General features: G+C 52.2%; 2 protein-coding genes across 3 annotated transcripts; one reads left to right on the top strand and one right to left on the bottom strand.

Annotated features, from left to right (window-relative positions):
• Positions 1–1,649: 1,649 nt before the first annotated feature.
• Positions 1,650–6,869, bottom strand: LOC122170915 (ubiquitin carboxyl-terminal hydrolase 35-like). The gene is given in 8 exon segments (XM_042838179.1): positions 1,650–1,775; positions 2,194–2,300; positions 2,303–3,237; positions 3,747–3,853; positions 5,070–5,163; positions 5,282–5,472; positions 5,628–5,771; positions 6,093–6,869. Coding segments are annotated over 8 exon segments (2,481 nt in total).
• Positions 6,870–12,654: 5,785 nt separating this feature from the next.
• On the top strand, positions 12,655–14,141 carry LOC122170934 (thyroid hormone-inducible hepatic protein-like). Of its 2 annotated transcripts, none has more exons than XM_042838218.1 (2): positions 12,655–13,155; positions 13,539–13,783. In XM_042838218.1, exon 1 carries the CDS (start codon positions 12,744–12,746, stop codon positions 13,131–13,133), a length of 390 nt encoding a protein of 129 aa, XP_042694152.1. In that variant the 5' UTR covers positions 12,655–12,743; the 3' UTR covers positions 13,134–13,155; positions 13,539–13,783. The 2 variants fall into 2 exon arrangements, with proteins under 2 accessions (XP_042694152.1, XP_042694151.1); XM_042838217.1 differs by lacking the exon at positions 13,539–13,783 and adding an exon at positions 13,790–14,141 and having other exon boundaries at positions 12,666–13,155.
• The last annotated feature ends 1,891 nt before the right edge of the window (positions 14,142–16,032 follow it).

Here is a 16,032-nt window from a genome sequence, read left to right as displayed (position 1 = left end):
CGCAGGGCTCTGATTGTCACAGAGCATTTCCAGCCTCGCAGGACAGCTCAGGGCAGCCCGTGGGGCTCACACCACCTCTGTCAGGCTCTGTTTTGCATAGGGGGCTCTGGCTTGGTGTCAGGCCCATGGCCAGGTCCATCAAGAGAGCTGATGGACCTCCAGGGGTCTGCTTTCCTTGGGAGACTTCACAGACAAGACCTCTGTGGTTTTCTGCTCCCCACCCGTGGTCGCCTCCGTGCATGATGAACCTCAGTTTCTCGCCTGTCCCCAATGTCTTCTCACTCTTCTCCAGAGGCTGCGGGCAATCCGGATTGCAGCTGGAAAATACGGTAGTTTGTCTAGACTTTTATGAAGAACCCAGTTATCTGGCTTTGCGTAAGGCCGTCCCAAAGCTGGGACTGGGTGTCAGGCAAGTTGAAGGCTGTCTGCTCGGTGCCTGAGGACTGCTGCTTTGGGCCCTCTGGAATAACAGACTTGTTGACCTTGTACAGGACCCATTTGTGGCATGGAGAAAGGCCAAGCCAGAAGGGCCAGTTGGAGACACATCTCCAAGCATTAGTGGGCAGCTGCTCCTCAGGAAGCACAAGTATTTGTCCCCTTCCTCCCTTGTTACTTGGCAGGAGGACAGACAAGCCAGCAGGGCCGGTTAAACGTACGGTGCTGGTTATGAGCACGTCCCCAGGGAATGTGGGTGCTTTCACCCTGTGTGCAGTGCTGTACACTATGGCCTGCAGGTGCATCAGCCGCTGCTCCTGCTTTAACGTGCAGGAGTGCACTGGGTTGTGCAGGGATGGGGTCAGGAAGGCCACGGCCCAACTGCAACTGGCACAGAGATGAGACTGACAGCTCGGTAGTTCCCCGGGTCACCCTTTGTACCCTCCTTAAAAACGGGTGTGATGTTCCCTTCTTTCCAGGCATCAGGGACTTGATTGCCACGACTTAGACGTAAGGAAGAACCTTTTCTCTCAGAGGGTGGTCAGGCACTGGAATGGCCTTCCCAGAGAGGCGGTGGAGTCGCCATCCCTGGCAGTGTTCAAGAGGCGTCTGGATGACGTGCTGTGTGATATGGTTTGGTGCTACTGGTGGCAATGGTGACAGGAGATGGCTGGACTAGATGATCGTGTAGGTCGTTTCCAACCATGGGATTCTATGATTCTATGACTTTTCTTGCATTCCCCTGTCATGTTTAGAAAACGAGTTTTCTCTCCCTCAGCTCGCTGACGCTGTTTTGTACGCAGGCCCCCCCTCTTCTTTCCACACCCCTGTCCCCACTGCCCAGGCTGTTTGTCCCTCTGCCCCATAGTCACGGAACCGGGCCGCACCGGGCTGGAACTATAACACCGCCCAGTGCCCCAGAGTCCTGCAGGCTGCTCTCAGCAACTTCATGGCTGCCGGCCTGAGCTGCCAGTCAGCGATAAGAAGCCAAGGGGTGAAGCAGAGCAGGCAGTCTGAGCCGCCGCGCCTCAGCGCCTCCCTTCCCTTCCCCGCACAGCAGCACTCCTGCACCAACGCCTTTCGTGCTGCCGCAGTCCCGGACCCACTGCCACCACAATGACACAGGCTGCAGGAATGATAGTTTTATTTGTCTCATGCATGCTTGAAAATGGACGTGATGATCCAGGAGATGTTGGCATGATCTTGGCATGCACTCAGGAAAAGACATTGTTGTCATCAAGGAGTTTTCTGCTCACACACCCTTGGTGGACTGAGGCGTGGGGCATTTTGGCAAGGAGGGAATGTAGGCAGCTCTGTTCCTCGCCTCTTTTTTCCTGGTCCTGTAGAAGAAATGACCAAGAATATTGCTGTCATTTGCATGGAAATGAGCCTTGGGAATTGCTCCCTCCTTCCCTGTGCTGTCCCGTTTGCCCCTGGGAATTTTCCCAAAACTAACCTGAGGTTGCTATGGCACGTACTCATCTCTAGAACTTGGTTGGAGAGATGCATCTAAGTGTGGCACTACACGGGTGATCAAAAATGGGGGAGTGAGAGAGCAGGTGGGTGGGCACCTGACTGGCAGCTGTGCTCCACTCACCACACCTGGACACTAGGAAAAAGGAGATGCAGAGCTGCCCAGGACAGACATCACTCAGTCAGTCTCTTGTGCCTGGTGTTGCCTGCCTCACTGATGCCATACATCAAGCTCAACACCCAATCTCAGGGGGAAAGTGCAGTGTGTGTACAGCTGGGATCTACCTGCAAGTAGAGAATGTTGTCTTTGGAGATGGCTTCCATCAAGTCCTTATTGAGGGACAGTTCGCTGTGCAGCTGGCTGGCTTCTGCCACAGCCTCATGCAGTGGGAGCTTGGCCTGCCCCCCCGCTGCCTGTAGAAGAGCATGTAGGCAGTGTCCTTGGAGTATAAAGAAGCCAGGTTGCTGACAGATTCAAAGGAGGCGAGGGAAACCCTGGTGTCGTTGAAGAGGTACCACGGGTTTTCAAAGTCCAACTGCTTGCCAGAAGCCGGTTTTGGTGTCCCGTCGCGGGGCGGTGCGTGGGGCACGGTGTCAGTGCACTCTCTGGAGTAGCAGTAGTAGTGGCCGCTCTCGGAGGAGATGCCCGAATGCACCACCACGCTGCACAGATCGTACACAGCAGGCACAAAGGTGCTGCCCCGGTCAGCCCTGACCTCCCCATGCTGGCAAACATCCTCAGTTTCCTCTGAGCTGACAAGGATGGGCAGCTCGAGCACTGCAGGGATGGAGATGTTCTCCAGGATCTTAGTCCTCTTCATGGTCTGCAGATCGAAGGAGAACCGCAGCAGTGTGAGGATGAGGTAGTGCGGGCCCTCTGTCAGCTCTGCCACCTTCTCAGCATCCTGCAAGGAAGCACACTGCTCGCAGTGGTATTGATTCTCTGCTGTCAGCCTCTCTGGGGACAGAAAATAGTTGAGTAAATCCGAGACGGATCGGGACTCCTTAGACCCTGTTGGCTGGCTTGGGTATTTGTGAGGCTCAATAAACTGTCGGCAGACTTCTGCCACGGGCGAAACAGAGGTGCTTCCTGGTCCATGTATGGGCCTATCTGGAGGGGGAAAGGCCAACGACAGGTCTGTGAAGGCTTCTTCTCTAGAGGAGATGTTCAAACACTTCAAGCAACGAATCTTTGTCGTCATTTTCCCCCCAAACATCTTCTCAATCAACGTCTTGTTTAAGGAATGATGCTCCGTGGCTTGAGACGTCAAGCCGGATTCCTTGAGTTTCTGGTAGATCCTCTTTCCAGTTTTTTCTTCTTCATGCAATCTTTGGCAGAAGAAAAAAGATGGCAACACAGAGCAATAAAACCTAAAGAACGAGTTTCTACAGTATGGTGTCTGTTCTCTGCTCCTCACAGCTAACGTGTGATAACCTGTCTGTGCACAGGGCTCTGATGCCAAGTGCGGTGGTGCAGAAAGCAGAGATGGTCAGTGTGCATTGAGCCCACTTCCAGGGGCATCACGAGGACTCTGGGGATTCGGGATTTTAAGGTGAAAGAAAGGCAAAATCAGCATTTTAAAGAGGAGGTTTGTCAGGCAAACACTTCTCCTCTGAACTTGGTGCAATTTCAGAAATTTTCAAGCTGAATCCATTTCTTACCCCAGCTCAGCACAGAGTTCTAATAAGAAGCCCCAGACTCATTTTCCCATTTTTACACCAGATCTCTCAGATCTCAGCCACTTGCACCACTCCCACGGGAGTCAGCATTTCATATTACACCAAGTCTTGGGGCCTCATCATGTCTGGGCTCCAAAATTGGAGGGCTTGTCACATACCGATCCAGGAGGTACTTGAGATACTCCGAGCAGTCCTGCTGAGCACCAGGGGTGAACCAGGGTGCCTGGGAGGCAGAGAAGAACCTCTCGGGTGAGATGGCAGGTCGCTGGAACCGAGAGGGAAAAATACATCTTAAGCAACTGGATTTCACTTCATACAGAAGACTTGCTTTGTTTGCTGCATCCAGCAGTGGAGGGATGCTGAACGTCCTTTTGCTGGACTGTCATGAGGATGAGAGCTTTGTATGCTCACTTTTACCAGCACCTATCACTTAGGTACTCATACGAGCTATCCATGCATTTCACAGAATCACAGAATCACCCGGGTTGGAAGGGACCTCAAGGATCATGTAGTTCCAACCCCCCTGCCCAGCAGGGCCACCAAACACACACATTCAGATCAGGTTGCCCAGGACCCCGTCCAACCTGGCCTTGAACACGTCCAAGGACGGGGCATCCACAACCTCCCTGGGCAACCCGTTCCAGGGCCCAACCACTCTCCTTGTAAAGAACTTCCCCCTAACATCCAACCTCAATCTTCCCTCCTTCAACTTGGATCCATTTCCCCTAGTCCTGCTGTTGTCAGCCCTTTTGAAGAGTTTACTCCCCTCCTGGGTGTAGGTTCCCTTCAGGTATTGATATTTCTTCATTCAGTTTCAAAATGGTTTGTGTTCCTGACCCACAGACTTCCACTTAATTTAGCCTGAACTTAATTTGATCCTTAATTTGATACCAAGTCCATTCAAGAAAGAAAAACTTCCACCCATTCTTCTGATCACTGCAGGCAGCTAATCTGCATTACTGGATAATGTAATCAGTGCCATTAGGCAATTGTTGTCTAATTAATATGCTGAAAGACCCATCATTGGCTGGGAAAGATTGGTCCAAAAGAAGATCATTGGCCCAAAAGAAAAATAACTAGAATGATTACAGGAAATTACTGGGAAATTATTAACTATGAGCTACACAGCAAGCAAGTATGCTAATGCACATCAAACACACCATAACCTGCTTTGAACAAACAGGCTCTTTTATGACCAAATGTTTAAGTTAAGATGTTCTCTATATTACCCCCTGAAAGTGATCGGGAATGGATCTGTAATGCTGCAGCACCACTATGTAACGAGCCAGAGCTGCCAGTCAAGTCTTGGGAAACAGGGAGGTACAGGTAAATGGGTCCACAGAAAGTAAAAATTCAAAACTGTGTCTTTGGGGGACAGACGGGTCTGTGCCATCTGGAGTCACTCATGCAGGAAGCAACTTGAAGACGAGCCGTTCCACAGCCAACAGTCCAAACAAATAACTGGAACATGGAATAATTACCTCGCTGTGCTGCAGAAGTGCAAAGAGCCACTGCAGTTTTGTCATCAGGGGCTGGGAGATGCCCTCAGTTAAATTCAACACCGAATGCCGAAAGCTGCAAAAGACAACAAGAGATGCAAACCAAGATGGAAAATCAGTGTGGAAAGCACAATGCCAGTGCACAAAGCAGCCCTGGAGCTGTCCTAAGTGGGAACAAGGGAGCAACAACTCACTCCGAAGCCATGAAAAGAGACTGGATGACGCTGTTCATGTAACAAGTGTTTCCCAAGTTAATTAAGCCGATCCTCCTTGTCTCTGATTTGGAGGCCAGGCGTGGGCAGCAAAGCAGCTCATTCTTCTGGGATGTCTGAGAATTTTGTCCCAAGAGATGTTTAATCCAGCCTTCGTTTGGAATTGGAAGAGCCTTGGAAAGAGAGATCATTGACACCAATCGTTATCTTTCTGATGGGCAAATGCAGAACTCCTCTGCAGGAGGTGCTCATGGCGCAGCTCATCCTCACGCTGGCATGCACCCAGTAGAAGACATTGTAGTTATCAAGCAGTTTTCTGCGCACAAACCTTTGGTAGCAGGCAGAGGGTCGGCAGGTCATTGACCTCAAATCTTATTTGATCCTCAGTCAGGCTGAGCAGGTTGGAAAGAATTTTGTCATCCTTTTCCTGGCACTCAGTTTGCATGGAAGCCGAGGCTGCTTTTCCCATTCCCTGGAAGTGAGAGAGCATGGGCATAGTGAAAGGGATGCAGGCTTGTTTTGCAGAGAATCACCCTGCAGAGCTCTAATTGACACGGAGCATTTCCAGCCTCACAGGACAGCTCGGGGCAGCCCGTGGGGTCACACCATCTCTGGCAGGCCCCGTTTTGCACAGGGCACTGTGTGACAGCCCCGTGGCTAGGCAAGTTCCTGGGGAGAGCTAATGGACCTCTGGAGGTCTGCTTTCCTTGGATGTCCTCACGTACATGGTCTTTATGGTTCCTCGCTCCCCAGCCATGGTACCCTCCCTGCACAGTGCATCTCCATCGCTCACCTGTCCCCAAGGTCTTTTTAATCTTCTCCAGAGGCTGCGGGCAATTCCCAGCAGGCAGAGAATGCAAATGGTGATCAAGGAATCTAGGAGCCAGGTTCTCCCTTCTAGCACAAGGTAGTCCCAAAGGTGGCCCAGGAAGCCAGGCAAGCTGTAGGCCTTCTGCTTGGTGCCCAGGGACTGCTGCTTTGGGCCCTCTGGAAAGGCAATCTTGCTGTCCCTGTACCTGAACCATTTGGGGCACTGGGAAGGGCCAAGCCAGCACGGCCAGTAGGAGGTCAGGATCTTGGTCTCCACTGCATGCTGCTCCTTGGGAAAGACCTGGTTGTTCTTCCCATTCTCAACTCTGATGGGGCAGGAGGTTAGGCCAAGCCAGCAGAGCAAGGACAAGGTCAGGTCCTTGGTCTCCACTGGATGCTGCTCCTCAGGAAGGACCCAGTTGTTCTTCCTGTCCTCGATCCTGATGGGACAGGAGGTTAGGCCAAGCCAGCAGAGCCAGGACGAGGTCAGGTCCTTGGTCTCCACTGGATGCTGCTCCTCAGAAAGGATCCGGTTTGTCTTCCTGTCCTCGATCCTGATGGGGCAGGAGGTTAGACCAAACCAGCAGGGCTGGTTGGAGGTCTGGCTCTTGGACTTCACTGGATGCTGCTCCTCAGGAACATCCAGCTTTTGGTCCCAATTCCAGACCCAGCTGAAACCACTGGCACAGCCAGGGCCATGTCCCACAAATGGAGACATGGTCAGAGCGATGGCCAGGAAGAGAGTCAGGCTGAGCTTCATCCTGTTCTCTCCCAAAGAACAATCTCAATGCACAAATGGCTGTCACCCAGAGCAGAGCTCCAGCAGTGACCACCAGGACGGAGCGGCCGCTCCACGTATCTGAGCTGGGGGAGGCTGCCAGCGTGACTTGCAAAGATTGATGTCATGCCCTGCTCTGTGATGTCACAGTGCCTTTCCCCTGCACCGGCCATAGGATGCCCAGCGTGTCTTGGTAGATTCCCTGGTGGATTTTTTAGATTTGGATCTTGTCAAGGCAGAACATTAAAGATCAAAGAATTCCTTCACTTGCCACTCCAATAAAGGAGGAAGCTGACACGGCAGTAGCTGGAAGGTTTTGGAAACCTCCATGGACACAAGTTTCATGAAACAATCTGGATAACAGCCAGGTACACTGTGCTTTCTTCTCACTTCAGCTTCATCTCCATTTTGATTTCCTATGAGCAGCACTTTCAGCCTAGCAAACTTAAATACGAGAAGCATGCTCTGCTATTCGTCCACAAAAAAAAACAAATAGGATTGTCATCTAGATTTGGAGCAACGCGGCTCCTGGGCATGGAAGAGGGCCCCCATGCACTCATCTTGGGGATGGGGACCCAACACCCAAATCCCACCTCCCCGTCCCACCTCCGCTTCCTCCCATCCATAGAGTCATAGCAACACAGAATGGTTAGGGTTGGAAGGGTCTTGAAGATCATCTAGTTCCAGGCATCCACAACCTCTCTGGTCAAGCTGTGCCAGCAACTCACGGTAAAGAATGTCTTCTTAATATATGGTCTAAAACTACCCTCTTCCAGTTTAAAGCCATTTCCCCTCATCCTGTCTCTATTTGCTTGGCCTAATTCCCCTGCAATGCACTGCAACATCCACAGCTATATCGGGTTGCCCAAGGCTTATATCCAGCCTCACTTTGACAGTCTTCCAGGATAGGGCATCATCCACACATCTGGACAACCTTTTCCACTGCCTCACCAACCTTACTGATAAAGACTTTCTCCTTACATTTCACCTGAATCCACCTGCTTTGAGCTTGAAACCATTTCCCATCCAGACCCTGCCCAAGAGTCTGTCCCCATCTTTCCTGTAGCTCCTCTTTAGATACTGAAAGGCTGCTCTCAGGTCACCTCACAGCCTCCTCTTCTCCAGGCTGCACAGCCTCAGCTCTCAGCCTGTCCTCGCAGAAGGGATGTTCCATCCCTTGGATCATTTTTGTGGCCCTTCTCTGGATGCACTCCAACAGCTCCATGTCTTTCCTGTTCTGAGGACTCCACGTCTGGATGCAGTACTCCAGCTGAGGCCTCATCAGCACAGAATAGAGGGGCAGGATCACCTCCCTCGCCCTGCTGGCCACGCTGTCTTGGATGCAGCCCAGCTTACGGTTGGCTTTCTGGGCTGCAAGGGCACAGCGCTGGCTCAGGTCCAGCTTCCCATCCAGCAGTACCCCCAGGTATTTTTTGGCAGGGCTGTGCTCAATCCTTTCATCCCCCACCATGCATTGGTAGCAGAGGTCACCTCAAACTAGGTTCGAGATCTTGCATTTGGATTTGCTGAACCTCAGGAGTTCACCTGGGCCCACTGCTCAAGCCTGTCTAGGCCCTCTGGATGACATCCCATCCCTCTGCTGTGATGATCACACCCCAGAGCCTGCTATCCTCAGAAAACATGTTGAGGGTGCTCTTGACCCCACTGTCAACGTCACTGATAAAGTTATTAAAGAGTTTTGGTCCCAACACTGACTCCTGAGGGTCACCACTTGTCACTGATCTCCATCATGGAGCCATTGACCACCACTCTCTGGACTCGATCCTGCAGCCAGTTCCTCGTCCATTGAACAGTTACCAAACCCACGTCTATCCAATTTGGAGAGAAGAACGTAGTGGGCTACCGTGTAAAAGGCCTTAATGAAGTCCCGATTGATAACATCACTGGCTCTTCCCTTGCCTGCCTATGTTACCCACCATGGTGGGGTGGTACGCCCTCCTGGAACTTTCTTCAGAAAAGGAAAGCCCTCCTGGACTTCCCTTTTCTGGTTGAGATACCCACAGAAACCTTTTTTGTTTTGTGCCTTTTGCCAGTTGCAGACGGGCCGTGGCCTTCGTGGCCCCATCCCTACACACCCCAGCAGCATTCCTGCACGTTACAGCAGGAGCAGTGGCTGCAGCACCAGGGGGCCGTGGTGCACAGCACCGCACACAGGCTGAAAGCACGCAGACACGCTGGGAACACGCTGGGAACACGCTGGGCTCCTAGGTGGGAAATATGAGAGAAATACGCAGCGCCCCCTCCTTGCCCAAACGCAGGGGGTCACCCCGGGGGATGCGCGAGCGACAAGTGGCCGCGCGTCCCTTCCCAAAACACAGCACTGTGGCGTCCCGTCGAGGGACGAAGGCAGACGGGCGGCCCGAGCCGCCGAGCCGCGCCGTCACCAGCTCCCAGCCGCCATCGCAGCGCCGGGCAAGGAGACATTTCTGCGGAGCCGTCTGGTCCAGACGCCCGTCGGGCCGGGCAGCAGCGGGACGCGGGGAGAGCCGAGGCACGGGGCATGGAGCGGTACTTCTCGGCCACGCAGAAAACGGAGCAGAAGGTGATGTTCCCCAGCCTGCTGCGAGGGGTCTTCCCGCAAGACGGCGCCGACCCAGGGCGGCGTGGCACGGGACTGGAGATTCATGATCCTTGAGGTCCCTTCCAACCTTGGCCATTCTTTGATTCCGTGATTCTGTGACCCAGCCGCCGGCGGCCCCGCGGACCGGGAATAGCTGCTTGTAAAATAGAGCAAACCACTAAATCAGATCTCTTTACAAAACAAAACATTCACAGAAAGTATTCACAGCTATAGTCACTCCTATTGTTTCTTGCTTTACCCTTAAATCCATTTTTTTTTTTTAATTTAATTGGTAAGCTTTTTCTTGTTGGCCAGTAGCTCCTACTACTGCTACAAAAATCATCCATGGGTGGTAATTCTTGGTGCAGCACAGTGAGAGACACCCGTATCTACCAGAAAACAAACATCTTTACCCTTCTCTCCTAGCTGCAATCAAATCCTAGCCATCGGTCTGCTGTGATCAAACTTCTCTCTGGCAAGCTCTCCAAGCTCCCTTGCCCGTGCTGCCAGAGGTACAGACTCCCTTGCTGCTGCAGAACAAGGACCTTCTATTGTAGGTTCTGACAACCTTTTACACAAACAACTGGTTACACGTAGGAGCCTTGTGTGTGAGCTTTTTTACTTGTCAGCAAGATAATGACTTTCTTTGTCCCACTTCCAAAGTTCCTCATTCAGCTTCTGTGATCAGAGGTGGTTCCCTTCCCCCTCAGCTTGGTGCACCTCCACCAGTGCTCCATTTCCCTGCTGTTTACACACTGCTTTCAATGCACTGGGGGCAAAACCCTCCCTAGGCCCTTCCATCTCCTGCTCTAATGCAGCAGCTGCTGTTCTTCCCAATTTCTTTCTTTCATTACAATCCCTGTTTCTGTATACTCTCCAAGCCCCCTCAATTAGTTTATCCGGGTCCTTTACTTTGCTTCCTTTAATCTGTGTATCATGGGGAGAAAATACAGATATTCTCGCTCTGATTAGCAAAAGACCTTGGGAGGTGCAAACAAGTTCAGCAGAAATGGAGGGAGAAAACCAGAAGATTGTAACTGTGCCAGCAGACAGAACCTCTCAACATGACCACAAGATGTCTGGTTTGTACACCTGGCATGGATGTGAGCAGATGCTACAAAGGTCAGCGGCAAGCCCTGCTGAACATGAGGTGTCTGACAGAAGTGAGTGGCAAGGAAACACGGGTCCACGTGTGACAAAGGAGCAGAAGGTGGGCTGCCAAATAATGGAAGACCCCATCGATTATGCATGGAATGTTTTGTGTTGTCCTGGCCAGAAACAAATGGGGGAGATGACCTGTGCAGAAGGCGTGTGGGACTGAAATGTTTCTGCGATTAGAACTAGCAAGGGGAGTATTTTATGGTCTGTGCTGTCATCTAGTGACTTTTCTTGGTACTAACAAGTCTTTCTTCATTCCAACAAAGGAGGGTCTTTAATAATCCTCATCACTTGTCCTTTAGCTAAACTTTCCATATTTATGCATGCTTAGTAGTTAAGATGAAATAATAAGTACAAAAATGGCAGCTTCTGTATTATAGGCTATTCTGTTTTGCCCAGAGGCCCTCAGCAAAAGACCAACCTAGGGCCTCTACATGAGCTCAAATTGTCCCACTTTTGGATTAGGAGGAATGCAACAGATACCCCCCTACATCTTTCCTTCCAAACTTATCTCTGTGTAAGGACAGCAGGTGTCCAGGAATAGCAGCCTAACGTTGAGTGAGCAAATGTGAGAAGTTAACTAATTAGCCCTATATGCTTAGCTACGAACAATTTATGTTTATCCAGTATCTGTATGTTTAGCTGAACGTTGGGAAGATTGTGAACCTGAAGTACTCAACCAGTGAGGAACCAGGGGTGGAAAAAATAAGTGTTGAGCAATAGGGCATAAAAGATGTAGCACTGTTTTGTGCAGGCGCTCCTGCTCCTGCCATTGCAATTGTGGATAAAATCTGCTTTGTCACAGATACTCCCCCACACCCAAATCCTTTCCCAACACGCATCTTTCCATTCCACTCCAGGCCCATAATGCTGCATGGAGTTGTTGTAGCCAAAGAAGGACAGCCCCTATATCACAAGACAGTGGTGGCAGGGAGGAGGGCTGCGGGCTCCTTGGGCTGTGCTTTGGTTCGGGCTGGAGAGGCTCAGGGTGCCCATGGATGTGTCACCTCCGGACATCCCAGTGCTCAGTACTGCTATAGATCATGGCTGATAAGAGCTGTGAGACGTTCCAGATCCGCTCTGTGACCTGGGATGAGCACCAGAGGTCCCTGGCAGCCCGGCACCGTGTCCCCAGGCAAGTGTCAGCCCAGGGTGGGATGCAGCTGATAAGAGGCAGGTGGCCACGGGGCGGTCATTGTCCTCATATGGCCAACACGGCTGGGAGCAGCAGGGACAGGCACAGCAGTGGTAGGGCCATGCTGGGCTCTGCTCAGCTCTGAGGGGCTCCTGGGCGCAGTCACTGCTGCCAGCATTGTGGGGAAAAGCTCTGCTGTTCACAGAGCTTCACCCAGCAGGATGGCAGCACTGGAGCTCCATGTGACAACAGGAGATGGACCAGGAATGTGAGAGCTGGGAGTGCAGGCTCAGTGTCAGAAACGCAGTGGATAAACCACAGTGCTGGTCCCAGCGTGTCAACAGCCACAAACCACCTCATCGGATGACCAGGACACCACGTCCCAGTCATATCACACCACAGCACTGGGGCTACATGTTACCCTGTGGGATGGGGAGGGAGCATCCATGAGGGACGCTGGGGGATCCCTAGTGGGGGAAGACATGGGACGATAATTTTTGGTGTGAGGGTAGCACAAGCAGCCCCAGGATGTTATAGGATATCCACTGGGCACCTGCTCTGGGTGACCCTGCTGGAGCATAGGGGGAGCAGACCATCTCCTGATGGTTTTGGGAGGTCCAGCAGCACACGTGGAGGCTGCATGTAGTGCTGGGGAACTACCACTGCAGTACAAGAGCTGGGGGATGGCAGTGCTGGGCAGGAAGGGGTGAGAGGCCCCGGGTACCTCACCACCCTGCTCCATGCGTGCCCAGGGACATGGCAGCATCACAGCCAGCTGGGGCTAAGGACAAGGGTGTGCTCAGATGAGGACAGGGGCACAGAGCCAGGGACACAGCACAGCTGAGCCCAGTAGGGCTGGAGCCAAACCCGGCCTAGCGGGAGGGAGCAGAGGGATAGAGGAGCGGGGACGTTCCTTGACTCTATAAAAAGCCTCCAAGGGGCCGGGCAGCGGCGGGACGCGGGGAGAGCCGAGGCACGGGGCATGGAGCAGTACTTCTCAGCCACGCAGAAGATGGAGCAGGAGGTGATGTTCCCCAGCCTGCTGCGAGGGGTCTTCCCGCAGGACGGCACCGACCCAGCCGCCCGCGGCCCCGCGGACCTGTATGAGCGCTACCAGCTCCTCAAGGCCATCAAGCCCGTGGTGGAGCGAGGCCTGGCCTCCGTCACCGATCAGAGCCCCACCGGCAATGCTGAATCCAACGCGGCCCCAGATGATGGCATAGATGGGAATCTGGAGGAGCGGCTGTCCCACCACATGAATGGTTTACAGCAGGTTCTGACCGACCTCACCAAAAACACCAAAGCTCTCACCCGGAGGTACAGCCAGATCCTGGAGGAGATCAACCTCGGTGAAGGTCAGAGCAGCTCATGAGCCTGCACGCGGAGAGTGCAAGGTAGGAGCGTGGGGAGATGCAGAGGCAAGGCAAGCTGGTTGGGGGGTAATTTACGTTGTCTTATTGCTCCATCATCTGGGCGTCTTTCCAATGTTTGCATCACCTCCCAAAATCCCTGGAGTTTTGAGTCTCTGTCCTTTGCGCTTCATTGCTCAACAGATTCTGCTGAGTTTGTCTTTCTCAATCCCCCAGTGGCACAGGCTGCGTCACTGAACAAGGGTCACTCTGGGAGTTCCATGCTGACCCCAAGACTCTCCTGCTTGCAGCACAGACAGTGTCTGGCTGCTGCTGGGTAAAAGATCCCAAACCATCCTCATGGAGTAAAGGGCCTTTTGGCATTTTCGGTCTCCAGATGCCTAATTTGACATTTCATCTGCCAACAGCTCTACTACCTCATTCCTCCCCCAGAAAGCCAGCCCAGGCTCTGTGCTGGTGAGACTTTCACCGCCGGGATTCCATGGCCCCTGCACTCCACCACAGACACAGGCTCAAGATCAAACCAAGCTCTGATGGTTCTTGCAGTGAAACAGAGCACAGAAAGGATGTCCTACACAAAAAGTCAGCTCTCATTTTGGAAGATACATGACCAGGAATGAGCACATTCCAACCAAACTGTGTCCATTTCTCCCCACAGGGTGATCTGACATTTGCAGCCCAGCGGCAGCTTTACTCCTGTGCCAAGTCCTGCCGAGGAACATCTTTTGTGTCCAGCACAGAGCTTGGTGTACCATCCAAGTTGTCACACGGCCGATCCTCCCAGCAAACCTCATTGCTTTGTTTCACCTCCATTTCCAGGGGATTGCCTTGCAGCAGGCAGGGCAGAAAAGAGTGTTCTCTGTTACTGCTTCTTAGAAGGCATCTGTAACCTTGAAACAATGCTTTTGTTCTGCATGTGCCTAAACCACCTCTCCACTGGTTTCTTTGATAATGTCACCAGTTCCCAAAGTCAATGATCTGAAATAAAGTGCAAAGTCTTGAGAAATGTACGTGTGTGTTTTCTACGAGCCATTACTCTTGCAGAGCTACTGTCCCCTAACCCACAATGACAAGGAACACCTTGGCCACCAAGGTCAAACTAGTGCAGGGAGGTGATCTGGGTTTCTCCTTTGGAGAGTGGGAATGGGGTTTGTGCTGGGATAGTTGTTCCCTAAGCTCTCTGGCTCTCACATTTTGCTAAAGCTTGGAGCAATCCTGGTCTTGATCCAGGTGCTGGGAGCCTGTCCTCCAGCATCTTTCCTCCCTTTCCTATCTCCTCCTCCTGGATCACCAGCTTGTCCACATCCCAACCAACATTTACATCCCAACCCAGTCAGTAGCTGCACACATCTTCCCCTGTCCCACACTCATCCAACCCTTCATGCCATCTCCATCATGTCATCTCCACCACATTGTGCCATCACACCATCTCCACCACAGACTGCCCTTGGGACAATTCTGCCTCCTCTCCACTTTGTCTCCACTGGGGCTGTGGCACCCTCTGGAGCCAGGCAGAGAAGAGAGCGTGGAGATCCTCTGACATGTTGAATGGGAAGGCGAGGGCCGTGCTCACCCTCCGTTCCTTACTGGGCAGCGGTTTGGTGCTCTTTGCATAGGCTGTGCCCCCCCAGAGGTGTCTCCCAGATCCGTCACTGTGGAAAAGCTACTGAACTGGGCACTAGAGGGAGTCATCCCCATGCCTCTCTGGGCCTCTTTCAAAGAAATCCAACTGCTGAAACACAGATGTTTTGGTTGAACAAACCCCGGTACTCCATCAGGTTTCAGTTTTGATTAAAGAAAACAGAGATTTGACAGCATCTGTGGAAAGAGGATTGCAACTGCGCCCGGGGCTGGGAGCTGCGTTTGTGCTGCGCGTGCTCTCATGTGCATCCTGCTGTGCTGGGGTTCCTTAGGGAGAGACATTTCCTGTAAGAGGCCTTGTACTACCCAAGGACAAAATAAGGTGTCTCCAAACTGCTGTGAAATTGTTCCCAAGCACCCATCAGAGAAACAGGGCAGGAGTGTACAGAACCAGAGCTTATCTCTTATTAGGCACGAGGATTTCCTCTTGACTGAAGATGCAGTCACACAGTCTCCCAAAGGTACGCAGCCAAAGTCTGCTTTCTCTGTCTTCCCTTATTTCTGTGTGCCTAATTTGCAGAACGTGGTCTTATCTCTCAACCTTGCTTTCCCCTTACCAGCCCCACGTTTCCTCTTCTCCACCACTGGGAAGAAGTAAACTGTAGTCTCCATGAGATGAGGCATAAACCCAGTGGCTGGGTTTCCCTTCTCCATAGACTACACCAGAATGCTCTTCTCTTCTGCAGATTGTCCCTTTCCTGGCTAGACAGACAGCATTAGCCTGAACTTAGACTGGAAACAAGCCAAAGTCCCTCAAGATCCAGCCGACTGGATCCATGCCAATATGTTTAATAGGATCACTGGATGAGAAGGAGCTGGGAATTTTGGAATTCAGCTCTGCCCACACCTTCCATGAAGGCACATCAGGGACATGAGGACAGAGAGAAAGAAGGGAGCATGGTTGCGTCTAGTTTGGCTTCTTGCTCCAGGAAGGTCTACGAGCCAATTTGAATGTGATATAAAAAGAAGAAAGAAGTCAGTGGGCATGATGATCAGGAGACTAATGTAGACATTGTGAACATGGACATTGATGGCTTGTTGGGTGTTTCACCAGATGGGAATATGAGGGGTTGAGGCTGTACTCTGGGTATACCCATCCCCATTCATTCACTGGTAATGAATGGAGGTACTCAGCTGTCTTGGCTTTTGGTGTCCTGGGGTCTGTCCAAAGGCACGTGCTAAAGCCACTCAGGCACACAGAGCTGGGTGGAGCAGCTAAATGGCTGGAAGGCCCTGGGTGGAAGCGCTCGTGGTGTTTGC

The sequence above is a fragment of the Centrocercus urophasianus genome, unplaced genomic scaffold (assembly GCF_019232065.1).
Source record: "Centrocercus urophasianus isolate 14NV4802_14NV808 unplaced genomic scaffold, USGS_Curo_1.0 seq_74, whole genome shotgun sequence".
NCBI classification, from domain to species: domain Eukaryota; kingdom Metazoa; phylum Chordata; class Aves; order Galliformes; family Phasianidae; genus Centrocercus; species Centrocercus urophasianus.
The sequence above is the reverse complement of the archived record's forward strand: the minus strand, read 5'-3'. Positions and strand labels throughout refer to the sequence as shown.

Coding starts and splice junctions, on each gene's coding strand:
- LOC122170934 (XM_042838217.1), top strand. CDS start 12,744: ATGGAGCAGTACTTCTCAGCCACGCAGAAGATGGAGCAGGAGGTGATG.